Source organism: Danio rerio, chromosome 3 (assembly GCF_049306965.1).
Source record: "Danio rerio strain Tuebingen ecotype United States chromosome 3, GRCz12tu, whole genome shotgun sequence".
Taxonomy (NCBI): Eukaryota; Metazoa; Chordata; class Actinopteri; order Cypriniformes; family Danionidae; genus Danio; species Danio rerio.
The window spans coordinates 54849411-54863675 of NC_133178.1; the positions used below are offsets into that span (position 1 = coordinate 54849411).

Genomic DNA, 14265 nt, shown 5'->3' on the forward strand with positions numbered 1-14265 from the left:
CTATTTAGTCTCCTCTCGTCTCTTGTCTTTCGTCAGTCCGTTTTGCATGCTCGTGAGGCTTGTAAGCTAATATCCATTATGAGTAATCTGTCTTGTCGTGTCCTGTTTCCCCAGACTCCAAGCTCCTGCTTGTTTTGGTTTAGTTTTTTCTCTCCTTACTTTATTTTGATACTTTGTCCTGTCATCCGGCTCGCTGTGGTTTGGTCTGGCTGTCCCATTCTCACTACTGAATCTCCACCAAGGGAGAACGTCCAGCAGTACCCCGTAAGGCTCTTCTTCTCCGGTGCTGGCCGAGCGTCTGGTATCGCTCTATCGCCCCCTGGCGGTATTATCCGGAACTCCCCTTATTACTTTCATCTCTCCTTCTGCTGCCCAGTGAAGCCTTGGGAGCGCTCTCCTGCCATCTGGTGGTAGCGCCCGGAACTGCGCCGATTTCTGAGTCCAGTTTTTTGAGTTTTGAACTGCCTTTTGAGGATATTTTGTGTTTTTTTGAGAAGAATAAATTTGTTTCACCTGCATTTGAATCTGTTCCCTTTCTACCCTGACAGAACGGACTGACCAAATTATGGATTCAGCAGGTGCTGAGCATGTAAGAAACGCAGTGGCACAGCAGGGCATTCTCCTTGGCCAGCACGCTACACAGTTAAATGCAGCCTCGCAGGAGGTGGAGATGTTAAGGGCCGAAGTAATCGAGCTTAATGCTCAAATTCAGGAGCTTCATGAGAATGCCCGGGGTGGCAGACAGGTGGCAATTCCTCATCTCGAACCTGAACCTCACGCCAACAACCCACCGCCCTATGACGGGGATCCTAGTTCTTGCCGGGCATTCCTCTCACAGTGCTCCCTAGTATTCGCTCTACAGCCCCGTCGCTATGTAACTGAAGAGTCAAAGGTGGCGTTTGTAATCACCCTTCTTAAGGGCAGGGCCCGTGATTGGGCAACAGCAGTGTGGGATGCACGTGCCCCTTTCTGTGCCATGTTTGAGGACTTCCGTGCAGAAATGACCAAGCTGTTTGACCGATCCGCCCAGGGAGATGAAGCAGCCTCCCAACTGGCCCAGCTGAGTCAGGGAGGACGCTCGGTTACTGATTATTTTGTTCTGTTCAGAACCCTGGCAGCTGCCTGCACATGGAATGAGGCGGCTCTTCGTGCCAGATTTAGGGATGGTCTGGATGACTACATACAAGATGAGATTGCCACTCATGACCTTCCCCGAGACTTTGATGCCCTGGTGGATCTCGCTCTTCGGGTGGAGGCCCGACTGCATCGTCGCCAGCATAGACGAGTCTCTGGTGCCTCATGGATGAATGAGGGCCCTTCAAATGATCCTCGCACCCCATTACCTACCACCTCACCAGAGCCGATGCAATTAGGTCGTCTTCGACTGACTGTTGAGGAGAAGCGGCTTCGTCTGGCTCGAGGCCTTTGCCTGTACTGTGGGAAGCCGGGTCACAGAGCATTGCAGTGTCCTTTAAAAGCTCCAGCCCATCAGTAAACCGGGGGATTCTGGTGGGCACTCTCCCTTGTTTCGACACCCCCACACAACGCACCTGTCTCCCAGTCTCAGTCCAGTTCAATGGATTGACTCACTCTTGTCCTGCCTTGCTTGACTCTGGAGCTGAGGGAGACTTTTTGGACAGCACCACGGCCAGATCTTGGGGCATCCCAGCCATTCCTCTCTCCTCTCCCATCACTGTGCGCTCCCTTAATGGGTTTGCCATCACATCCATCACCCACTCTACCCCCTCTGTAAGTTTGATAGTCTCTGGAAATCACCGTGAGGTTATTACTTTTTATTTATTCGACTCCCCGAGTGCTCCAGTGGTATTGGGGCACCCGTGGTTAAGTAAACACAACCCTCACGTTGATTGGTCAGGGAATTCTGTGTTGTCTTGGAGTCAGTCTTGTCTTGCTGTTTGTCTTGGTCCTGCTCCGTGTCCTGGTTCTGTGTCTCATGTGTTTCAGATGGAGAGGGTGGATCTCTCTGGAGTCCCGGTGGAGTACCACGATCTTCGCCAGGTCTTCAGCAAGTCTCGAGCCACTTCCTTGCCTCCGCACCGGCCATACGATTGTGCCATCGAACTCCTCCCAGGCACTTCTCCGCCAAAGGGTCGATTGTATTCCCTTTCTGCTCCTGAGAGAGAGGCTATGGACCGGTATATTCAAGAGTCTTTAGAAGCCGACCTCATCCGTCCCTCTTCCTCTCCAGCCGGGGCTGGGTTCTTCTTTGTTAAAAAGAAGGATGGTTCTCTGCGCCCTTGTATTGACTACAGAGGCCTTAATGACATTACTGTTAAGAACAGGTATCCTCTGCCTTTAATGTCTTCTGCCTTTGAGTTATTGCAGGGAGCCAAGGTCTTTACTAAACTAGACCTCCGTAATGCCTATCACCTGATCCGGATACGTGAGGGGGATGAGTGGAAGACTGCGTTCAACACACCAACGGGGCATTTTGAATACCGAGTTCTACCCTTCGGGCTCACCAATGCCCCTGCAGTCTTCCAGGCCCTGGTGAATGATGTGCTGAGAGACATGGTAAACAGATTTGTCTTTGTGTACCTTGACGATATTCTTATCTTTTCTGAGTCAGAACAGGTACACACTCAGCATGTCCGCCAGGTGCTACAGCGGCTGCTGGAAAACCAGCTGTATGTCAAAGCGGAGAAGTGCGTGTTCCACAGCAAGTCTGTTTCGTTCCTGGGGCATATTGTCTCGACGGAGGGCATTAAGGCTGATCCCGCTAAGGTAAGGGCCGTTGCCAAGTGGCCAGTCCCTGACTCTCGTAAGGCTCTGCAGCGGTTCCTTGGATTTGCCAACTTTTATAGACGGTTCATCCGGAACTTTAGCTCGGTCGCTGCACCCTTAACGGCTCTCACCTCACCTAAGGTACCGTTTATATGGCACAGTCAGGCACAGGAGGCCTTTGATGTTCTCAAGTCCCGTTTCATCACTGCTCCTGTCCTTTGTCTTCCAGATCCTAAACGGCAGTTTATCGTTGAGGTGGATGCCTCGGAGGTCGGGATAGGCGCGGTCTTATCTCAGCGATCCTCTAGGGATGGGAAGGTGCATCCGTGTGCCTTCTTCTCTCACCGTCTGAGCCCAGCCGAACGAAACTACGACATTGGTAACAGAGAGCTGCTGGCGGTCAGGCTGGCCCTGGGTGAGTGGCGCCACTGGTTGGAGGGGGCGGCACAACCGTTCTTGGTCTGGACGGACCACAAAAATCTAGAATATATCCGTTCAGCCAAGAGATTGAGTTCCCGTCAGGCCCGATGGGCACTTTTCTTCGGACGCTTTAATTTTTCCCTCTCGTACCGGCCTGGGTCCAAGAATATAAAACCTGATGCACTCTCCCGCCTGTTTGATGTGCCAGGAGGAGAGGCTACCCCCGAAGCCATCCTTCCTAGAGAGGTGGTGGTGGGAACTCTCTCCTGGGACATCGAACGGCGGGTAGAGGAGGCCGTGCGAGGAGGGGGAGCTCCAGAAGGGTGTCCAGAGGGAAGGCTATTTGTGCCAGCCAGTTTAAGATCCGAAGTACTCCAGTGGGGTCATGAGTCCAGAGTAGCCTGTCACCCAGGAGTCCGGAGATCGCTGATCAATATCCAACAGCGATTTTGGTGGCCTTCAATGGCCCAAGACGTCAGACAGTTTGTATTGGCTTGTTTTGTATGTGCCCAGAATAAGACATCTAATCGGCCACCCATTGGTCTGTTACGTCCCCTTCCCATTCCCTCTCGACCCTGGTCACATGTGGCTCTTGATTTTATCACTGGCCTACCCCCATCGAGAGGTAACACTGTAATCTTAACAGTGGTGGACCGTTTCTCTAAAGCGGCCCATTTTATCCCTTTACCCAAACTCCCATCAGCCAAGGAGACTGCTCAGGCGGTAGTTGACCACGTCTTCCGGATTCATGGCCTTCCGATGGATGTGGTCTCTGACAGAGGACCCCAATTTGTCTCCCGGTTTTGGAAAGAGTTCTGTAGACAGATCGGGGCCTCTACGAGTCTGTCCTCAGGTTTTCACCCCCAGACCAATGGGCAAACTGAACGAGCCAATCAGGATCTTGAGAGAAGTCTCCGCTGTCTGGTGTCTCAAAATCCGGGCTCTTGGAGCCAGCAGTTGTCTTGGATTGAATATGCCCACAACTCCCTGCCGGTAGCTTCTACAGGTATGTCCCCTTTCCAATGTTCTGTTGGTTATCAACCCCCTTTGTTCCCCGCTCAGGAACCCGATGCCGCTGTTCCGTCTGCCTTGGCCTTTGTCCGAAGGTGTCGCCACACATGGAGGAGGGCTAAGGAGGCCTTGGCCCAGGCTTCCAGACGAACTAAGAGGGCGGCTGACCGCCACCGGACTCCTGCTCCCCTTTTTGTTTGTGGTCAAAAGGTTTGGCTGTCTACAAGGGACCTGCCTCTCCGTGTGCCTTCTCGCAAGCTGGCACCCAGGTTCATTGGGCCATACCGAATCACTAAAGTCTTGAGTCCAGTGACGGTTCGGCTCAAGCTTCCTTGCACTCTTGGTCGGGTTCACCCTGTTTTTCATGTATCCAGGGTAAAGCCTGTTATCAAATCCCCACTCAACCCTGTTACTTCCCCGGCTCCACCTCCCCCTCGTCTGGTGGACGGCACTCCGGTCTATACTGTGAAGAGACTCCTTGACCGGAGACGTCGTGGTCGGGGTTTCCAATACCTCGTGGACTGGGAGGGCTATGGTGCGGAGGAGAGGTCTTGGATTCCGGCACGGGACATCTTGGACCGGTCGTTGATCGTGGACTTCCATCGGCGGCGAGGTGAGCCCCTTCTGGGGGCGCCAGGTGGCGCCCCTGGGAGGGGGGGGTACTGTTAAGAGTATGGAATCACTTACCTGTTTGCGTTGTCTTTGTGTGTTTGGAGCACGTGGGTTTGTTTTGACAGCTGGCCACGTGCTTCTTGTCCGCGTGCTTTTTGTTTCCCCGCCTTAGAGACCTGGTAATCAATTTGCGATCCTCTCCTTCACCTGTTGCTGCTTGATTTCTCCCCTATTTAGTCTCCTCTCGTCTCTTGTCTTTCGTCAGTCCGTTTTGCATGCTCGTGAGGCTTGTAAGCTAATATCCATTGTGAGTAATCTGTCTTGTCGTGTCCTGTTTCCCCAGACTCCAAGCTCCTGCTTGTTTTGGTTTAGTTTTTTCTCTCCTTACTTTATTTTGATACTTTGTCCTGTCATCCGGCTCGCTGTGGTTTGGTCTGGCTGTCCCATTCTCACTACTGAATCTCCACCAAGGGAGAACGTCCAGCAGTACCCCGTAAGGCTCTTCTTCTCCGGTGCTGGCCGAGCGTCTGGTATCGCTCTATCGCCCCCTGGCGGTATTATCCGGAACTCCCCTTATTACTTTCATCTCTCCTTCTGCTGCCCAGTGAAGCCTTGGGAGCGCTCTCCTGCCATCTGGTGGTAGCGCCCGGAACTGCGCCGATTTCTGAGTCCAGTTTTTTGAGTTTTGAACTGCCTTTTGAGGATATTTTGTGTTTTTTTGAGAAGAATAAATTTGTTTCACCTGCATTTGAATCTGTTCCCTTTCTACCCTGACAGTATTAGTCTTGGAGATTTTAGTTGCCGTAAAATTTGCTTGGCATTGGTGACAACTAACTGTTATGAGGGTCACTGAATCATTCATTCAGCTGTTTCAAAATAATCAGAAAACATTGATTCATTCAGGATAATTATCTGTCATCACTTTTAAAAATATTTTACATGACCAGCAGCAGAAACTGCATCTGAATATTTGTTTTTTTCTCATTTCAGACATCAATGAATGTGTGGAGGAAAACACTGATTGTGGCTCTAATGCAAAATGTGTGAATACTGGAGGAGGTTATTATTGCACATGTGAATCTGGCTTCAGTTTTAGCAGTGGAAACAAGACATTTTTAGCAGGATCAGGAGTTCAATGTGTTGGTAAGAAACTATTTTTTAAATCATGACTTTACAATGAAGCGAGAATTAAACATGACCCTTTAAAACTAGCAGTTGCTAGACTATAAAACTCTCTTTAACTTTATATGTTGTTTTTTTTTTTTTTTTTTAATAAATATTCACAGTACAAAACCTTTATCAGTAATGCCAATCTGTGCAATACTGTTTGGGGGTTTAAGTTTTAGATAAATTTGCATTGCATTGGCAGCAACTAATTGGCTGAATCATTCATTTAACAATTTAATGAAAAACATTAATTCTTTCAGAATAATTATCTTTCATCAGTCAAATATATTTACATTAAAGGACCAAAATTAGTCAAGTAAATGACAATACTATGTGTATAAAATATACAACAACAATTACAGAAAAGTTTGGACACTGTAAAATGCAACAAAATCAAAAATCTGTGATTTGTAAATTATTTTTAACTTGCATTTAATTGACAAAAGTACAACAAATATATATTTTCAGCATTTTCACAGATAAACAAATGTGTTTTGTAAATATATAACAATCAGATTTATAACAACTTGGGTCAAATGTGGTCTGCAAGTTGTCATGAATGAGATTTTTTTCACTAGGGTAGACCTTTATTAAATGCTTAATTTAAGCATTTAAGCAGATTTTATTGGGGGGAAAAAATAGAAACAAATTACTTATGTTGGGCAACCGACAGTTTTAACTCAAAAAAATGACCTGTCTGTCAGATGAAGACCCAGAGTCAGAGATTCATTTAAAGAAAGTTTACTCAAGATAGTTTGCAGTTTCATCAACAGAAGAAAGTTTCAACTCTTGCACCAAGTCATAGGCCCTTCTGCTTACAATCTCAAAACAACAACAATTATACTGTGAAATGCATCGCTAACTGCATCATAAATATAGATGTTTTTACCTGATTGGTTGAAGAGCCCCTAAAAGGGTCATATTTTGGTTTGAGGGGTCTCCAACAACAGGCTGATATGCATCCAAGGTCAAAAAACACTTTTCTTTTCTTATAATCTGCATTTATTTTTACCTAATTATCTGCTACAGTGTTTGTCCTCCTCTTTTTCTTTGCTACTGTGTTTGTGGGCGGGGCCGGAGATTTAATTTCCCGGATTTGCGCGCGCAACAATTCAGCAGGGCTTAAGTTTCGTATCGAAACAGCTAAAGACACGTTATCAAGACAATTTATTTGAATCACTCTGAGTCGACTCTTTTATAGATGAATCAATAGTTTTAAACACTGCACTTTCAGATTTAAGCCTTAGTTGGATATTTCACTTCATTCAGAGCTGTGTTACACACTATATGAAAGGGAATTTTCAATAAAAAACCCTAGTAGGGGCTTTTTAAAACCGGCATAGACTGTTTCCAAAAACGTGCGAAGAGGTGGGGTCATATCTTCCAAGATTGGATAGAGACAGAAGTCGTGGGTCAAACAGCCACTAGGCTGTTCAGAGCTGACCCCGGACCCTATGAAATTTTGTTTGTTGCAGAAGAACAACTGTTTCAAAATAATATAAACATAATAAAAACATTAATTTATTCAGGATGATTATCTCTCCTCACATTAAAAATATGTTTATTTGTGGACCAAAATGATACAAATAAGAAGCCAACAATCTGTAAAATATAAAACCCCAATTCCAGAAAAGTTTGGACATCTTTTAAAATGCAATAAAATCAAGAATCTGGGATTTGTTAATTGTTAATTTGTGTAAAATGAGCTTCTCAGTCTTTGCAAGCACACTATGATCATGGCTCATTATTCTGTGCCAAAGGCCATATACCAATTGTCAAACAAATGAAACATCACATTTCTCAATGCAAATTTACAACCAATTTAGATCTATTATGAATGACACAAAAACTAAGATGTAGCTTAATGTGATGCATTCTTTTATTGTGACATCAGAAATGAATATGTAATGTAAAAATGGTTGCATTCCCAAAAAGAAAAGATTTTTATACAAGTACTTTTTGCAGTAAGTTTGGTGATAGTTTACTAATTTAATACTTGTGCCTTATTTTGCAGTTTGTGAAAGTACACTTGGAAGCATACTCTCAGTAAACTGCTTTATTTTTTTTTTCTGCTACTTGTAAATATTTTCTTTAAGTGAACTTGACAACATCCTTGTAGTTTACTTTTTAAAAGTGCAAGCACCAAAGTTGCATGACTATTGTAATTGTTCAGATTTTCTTACTATTATTTATTGGACATCAGATTGGACAGAAATGTCATTGGTTATTGGGTGAAAATAGAATGTTAATCCCACACTGACAATGGTTGTGTAGGAGTCCATCTATTTGCCCAATGACGAAACTAACTGCATAGTCGGAGGTTTAATGCATGTAAGCCTTTTCTAGTGCTTCTGAAAATAATTGTATTATTTATTAGAATTTATTTATATTCTTTTTTTTTTGGGCCACGAATTCAATCTGACTCCAATTTAAATGATCCTAAAATTTAGATTGTATTTCTAATTGTAAGAACGGATCACATTCATCATTTATGATTTAATTTAGAGTTTTGATATTTTCTGATTGTCCGATATTCTAAATTGTACGTTCATTAGGGACCAACATCGCTCTGAGTTCCACGCCCCTGGTTTACGCATTAATTGCTTACCTAGTCTTAAAAAAAAACAGATCTCTAGCCAAGCCCATACAACTTGCTACTTCCAGTGGTTAAATGATTAAAAGGTCTACATGTTATCGGCACTCTATGGCTAACAATAATCAAATGCGTCTATTAATCAATTCAATTATGCCATACTATAAAGGTAACGAAGACTCCTAGTAATCCACTGGATACAATGAAATCGCAAAACTCCAGAATTAATCAAAACTTAACATTTTATTTGTCAGGTAAAATTGCATTCTGCCAATTATATAATAAATAATCAGGAAGCCAATTCAGAGATGAAACTGTAACAATACAACATCCATTAATCAAAGATAAATCAAAGAGTTAGAGATGCATACCTGACCAGAGAAATACATTGCAGCATAAGTCTCAGAGATGCTGCAATGGGGTGTCTTTTTACAAGATCTCCCCCAGTCCTATACCACATGTTACCTTATATACTCAAGTCAAAACAAACAGCCATAAATTCAAGACAATAGAGGTGTCACAGAAACCCTGGCCTGGTGAATTTGAGGACTTAACCATCTCTGAGGAGGGAGAGCATCTTATCAAGATCTTATAGAAGTCAAAAACCAAATCAACATATACCAGTGAAATATTACTGTAAAATTGAGACCACTTTACCAATCACACAGAGACATTTAAAATGATACCAAACATGAATATGGTGCTGCAAGATACACCATATTGAAACCTTGAACATTTTATGTGAAATGTGCTCTAATTAGAAGGTGACATAAGGGTCAAGAAGGGGGCTGGAGGTGGAAGGAGAAGGGTGACTTTCTCGCATTACCCCCTGCTGTAGTGTAGCTCTGTTTCTCCACCCTGTGTTTGCATTGTCAACAGTGATTTGGATAGAACGGTTGAACGGCTAGTTTCTTCATCACTTCTCAGATAAGAACATTGCATCTTGTCTCATGAAATTCCATAGGAGTTCTCAGAGTCTGATATTTTGGATCCTTACAGTTGTTATAGACAAATGTTTCACATTTAATTTTAATTTTGCAAGATGTTTAGGTAAGTTTGATTAACACATTTAAACCAGTTCTGTTATGTCAAAATGGATTGATTTTCAATATTTTATTTTTGGATTGTGTTGACCACCAGTAGCAACTTGATTTTGTTATTGTCTTCATGTTGATTTCTCTAATTGCAGATTTAAAAAGAACACTGCGGGAAGAATGCACAGTAAGTTGAATTTCTGAAGTAGAGCTGTATTTAACCTCATATCAGTGCAAGAGCAGTGCAAATGATATTCATTATGAACATATTTGATGATGTGAAATATGACTATTTTTCTATTTATTCTTCATGGTTTTTGCACAACACTTTGTACGTTTTTCTTAATATGTATTTAAAGTAACACTTATTTAAGAAAGAGTCAAATTACAAACTGCAAATAAGATACTTGACCTATCAAATGACCTGCTCTTTAATATATAAACCTAATCAAAATCATCAAACTCTGCATTTGCTATTGTGATTTCAGAATCATGCTTCTAAAGTATGTCTTGAAAATATTCTTGAGCAGACTGAGAATATTAAAGATGAAGAGCTTCCTTTAGATGTAAGTCCTTCAGAAGACTAATGAGAAAACAATCAAATCTGTGTCAGTTACATATTGACTTGCATATTTTGTCTTATTGGCCCTGTTAATGTTTTCATGTAGCTTTATTTGTTTGATTGATAATTTAGACGGTGACCAGCCTTTTAAATATGGTCCTCGATGCTGCAGTAAATATGTCAGAGTCATCATCATCATCATCATCATCATTAGCCAACACAAATGAAGTGACCTCATATGGAAACCGTTTGTTAAAAAGCAATGAGGAACTTGTGTCTACATTAGTGAAGCCAACAAACACAAGTGCCAATGTCAGTTTTACTCTTGCTGATGTAGGTAAGTGGAGACACTGTTACTTATTTTACAAGAAAAATAAGGAGGTTATATATTGGCCCAATCACAATTCTTCCCCTTAGCCAATCCCCTTACCCCTACCCCTCGTTTTGTGTATTCACGTGAAGGGGTAGGGGTGGGCCAATTCTCTTTAGCTTGAAGGCGTAGAGCTAAGGGGAAGGGGTATACCCCTTTAAACAAAGATTTTTCATGACCACACTCAAAACTAAGAGGTAGGAAAATTTACCAGAATACACCAGCCACAATGGCAGCATAGCTGTACCCGGAAAAAGGTGATCCACAAATTAGTATTTTTTGTCATTATTATGAATTTTTTACAACAAACAATCATTTGTTTTAATACATTCATTATGGTATTCGTATTTGATCTGTAATCCATAATAATAACTCCTGTATAACAGTCCCACAACATTCTGTCCTTCGATGACACTCAAATACCCTGTCAGAAAAGTCTGGGGATGAGCTTTTTACAGTGTCTGCTATAATGTTAATGTTGTTTTTGTGTGTTTATATAGATGAATATGGCCACTGTGTAAATGCACAGTGTAGTTATGATCTTATTGCCACATTATATAATTATGATAACAGGATATCGTTGCCTTCAGTGATTTTCTGAAGATAAGAACCAAAAAATAACACAACTGGAATAACTACAGCAGTCGCGATCGTCGATTTCATATGAAGCAATAGATCACGATGGCAGGTTTTGTAGTGCTGTCCTACTTCTTAGGAGTAAATTTTGAAGCCCTTCCCCTTCACACTTTGTTTCAAGGGCCAAGAGGAGGGGTAAGGGTATAAAAATTGAATTGGGATTGGCCATTATATCATGAGCAGTGGTAAATCAAAGCTAGCAAAAAACTACAAATGAATCTTCAGCAACTTTAAAATTGTCCATCAAATCATCATTCAGACTTCTTTTTAAAAAAAATGTATCGTTATAACTAGATTCACCATTTGATTTTTCCTTGAAAATATTTGTTGTCACAGTGCCAAATATGTCTAATATAATCCCGTGGTCTTTTGAGGTTCTGAGACCTGAAAAGGTTATTTTACTATATAGTGTAATATGCTTATCTATAGAAAATAGACATCTTTATTTATTAATTGACTAGATAAATATCTAAATGAACATTAGAATTAAAGGCAAGGCAAGTTTACTTATATAGCACATTTCATACACAGTGGTAATTCAAAGTGTTTAACATAAACAAGAAAAAAAGTCAAGTAAAAAAAAATAAAATAAAAAAATTATAAAAATTATTAAAAACAGGTTAAGATGTGTTAAAACAGGTTATAAAAGAATGAAAAAGAAATGAAAGACATAATAGTGCGATCTGTCGGATGTAGCACAGTGCTCATTCAGTAAAGGTACAGCTAAACAGACGTGTTTTTCAATCTCGATTTGAATGTGCCTTTTGTTTAATGATCTAAGTGATCTATTAGGTTTGTATTCAATGAGCAAATCTGTAATGTATTGAGGTCCTAGGCCATTTAATGATTTACTATAGACAATTAATAATACTTTAAAATCTATTCTGAATGTAACTGGGAGCCAGTGTAAAGACCTGAGGACAGGTGTGATGTGCTCTGATTTTCTGGTTCTGGTCATAAAGTAAAGTGGCTAAAGTAAAGTGGCTCATGACTTCTTTTAATCAGAGGGACAAGTCTTCATGGTTGGACCACATGTCACTTTAGATGAAATCCCTCGACTACACACAACAAGCTGCTATATTGACATCGATCTCATTGGCATCGCCAAGAACAACAATGAGACAAGTATGTGAAGTGCTGTGTGAATTAATAGGAAAAAAGTAAATAAATATGTATCAATGTATACATGTATACATTTTACAACGGGGATGCGCAATCCTGTCCTGGAGATCTGCCTTCCTCCAGAATTCAGCTCCAACCCTGATCAAACACAACTAAACCAACTAAGATCATGTCCACACGTATATATACATGGGTATTTTTATAAACAGAGATTTCACAGTTTTTTCTGTCAACATGAAATGCCAAAATGCACTGTAATGCATGTTAAGGAGACACAGAACCAACCCAGCAAACATTGGACCGATGGCAATTTGCCTACATGGCTAAAAGGGGTCGCCGCGGGATGGTACAAATGGTGTAGTATTGGTCTGACGGCAACGTCTTGTCCCTGGCCAAAAATAGTTGCGGCTGTACAGCACAAATGCACAACATGTCCTAAAATGCATTAATATACACTTGTATACATTTACACACAATTCACGTTCATGTATTTACAATTTTATGTGCACAAAGTTTAAAATTTACACATTCTTTATGTGTGCATTTGTAGCCCATCATGACCTTCAAAAAATCATTAGGAAATATGAAAAACAAATGAACTTAAACATGGAAATACCCTGCTTAATTTGTGATCAAAGCTGTGATGTCAAGATCTTGTTGTTTTTCAAAGCCATGTGCAGAGGATAGGTTGCTTCTTTGATATTGTGTAATTACAATTTTAGTACTATTTTGCTTGAGTTTTATATTTTAACTTAGTTTTATTGCCATGAAGCAACTCAAAGAAATTACATTCATATTATTATCAGCAAATTTAGAGTTTTAAAATTATTTTTGGGATGAAATGAGCTGTTTGGCTACAAGTTAGCCTTTTGCTTTGTCCTACAAACAAAACATCTTGTCATCTAACCCTGAATCCACTGCAGTTTTGCCTAGGTAGGCATCCAGTAGGCATTCGAAACATGCCTGAGCCACCTCTGCTGGCTTCTCTCGATGTGGAGGATCAGCAGCTCTACTCCGAGCTTCTCTCCGGGGACAGAGCTCTTCACCCTATCTAAAAGGGTGTGCGCTGCCACTCTGCAAAGGAAACTACCTTTGGCCGCTTGTATCCAAGAACTTGTCCATTCAGTCATGGCCATAGGTTTGTGTAGGAATGTGGATTGACCGGTAAATCGAGAGCTTTTCCTTTCAGCTGAGCTCCTTTTTTACCAAAATGGACCGGTACATTGACCTCATTACTGCTGCCATTGCATAGATCTGCCTGTCAACCTCACGCTCCATCCTTCCCTCACTTATCAACAAAACCCCAGATTACATGAACTCCTCCGCGTGGGATAAGGACTTTCCTCCACCCTGTAGATGGCAAGCCACAAAGGCCTTAAACGTGGAGGTGCTGTGTCACACTTGGCAACAAACTGCCCCAGTGCATGTTGAAGGTCCATGTCTGATGAAGCCAACAGAACAACATCATCTGCAATTAGCAAAGATGTACCACAGCCTGGACAAAGTCCACATTGTTCCTCCTGGATCTGAAATTCAACCATCAGCCAGATCCTCTTCTCAGTACCCTGGCATAGACTTTTCAAGGGAGGTTGAGGAGTGTGATCCCCCAATAGTTGGAGCACACTCTGTGATCCTCCTTCTTAACAACAGAAACCACCACCCCAATTGCTCAGCCCATAGGTACTGTTCCCAAACTACATGCAATATTGTAGAGACATGTCAGCCAAGACAGCTACCTGAGATACACAGGGTGTATCTCATCCATCCCCACTGCTTAGCCACTGCAAAGCTTGCTACCTTAATGACCTCACCTGGAGAGATCTCTGCTTCCTTAATTTGTAGTGTGGTTGAGAAGATCCTCAAAGTATTCCTTCCACCATTCGACAACATCCCCATTTAAGGTTCATCAGCTCCTCACTTCCACTGTAAACAGTGCCAGTTTTCCTCTCCTGAGCTGATAGACAGTTTAGCAAAATCTTTTTGAGGCTGACTG

The 14265-nt window shown here is 42.2% G+C and overlaps 1 protein-coding gene across 2 annotated transcripts in view; it reads left to right on the forward strand.

Moving 5' to 3' along the window:
- The window catches only part of LOC137490062 (adhesion G protein-coupled receptor E3-like), a 150662-nt gene that overhangs the window by 123050 nt on the left and 13347 nt on the right, over window positions 1–14265 (forward strand). For both annotated transcript variants that reach the window (XM_073945022.1, XM_073945021.1), the window contains 5 exons: window positions 5779–5931; window positions 9738–9769; window positions 10071–10148; window positions 10277–10481; window positions 12156–12275. In XM_073945022.1, coding sequence (XP_073801123.1) covers window positions 5779–5931; window positions 9738–9769; window positions 10071–10148; window positions 10277–10481; window positions 12156–12275 — 588 coding nt within the window. The remainder of the gene's footprint in view (window positions 1–5778; window positions 5932–9737; window positions 9770–10070; window positions 10149–10276; window positions 10482–12155; window positions 12276–14265) is intronic.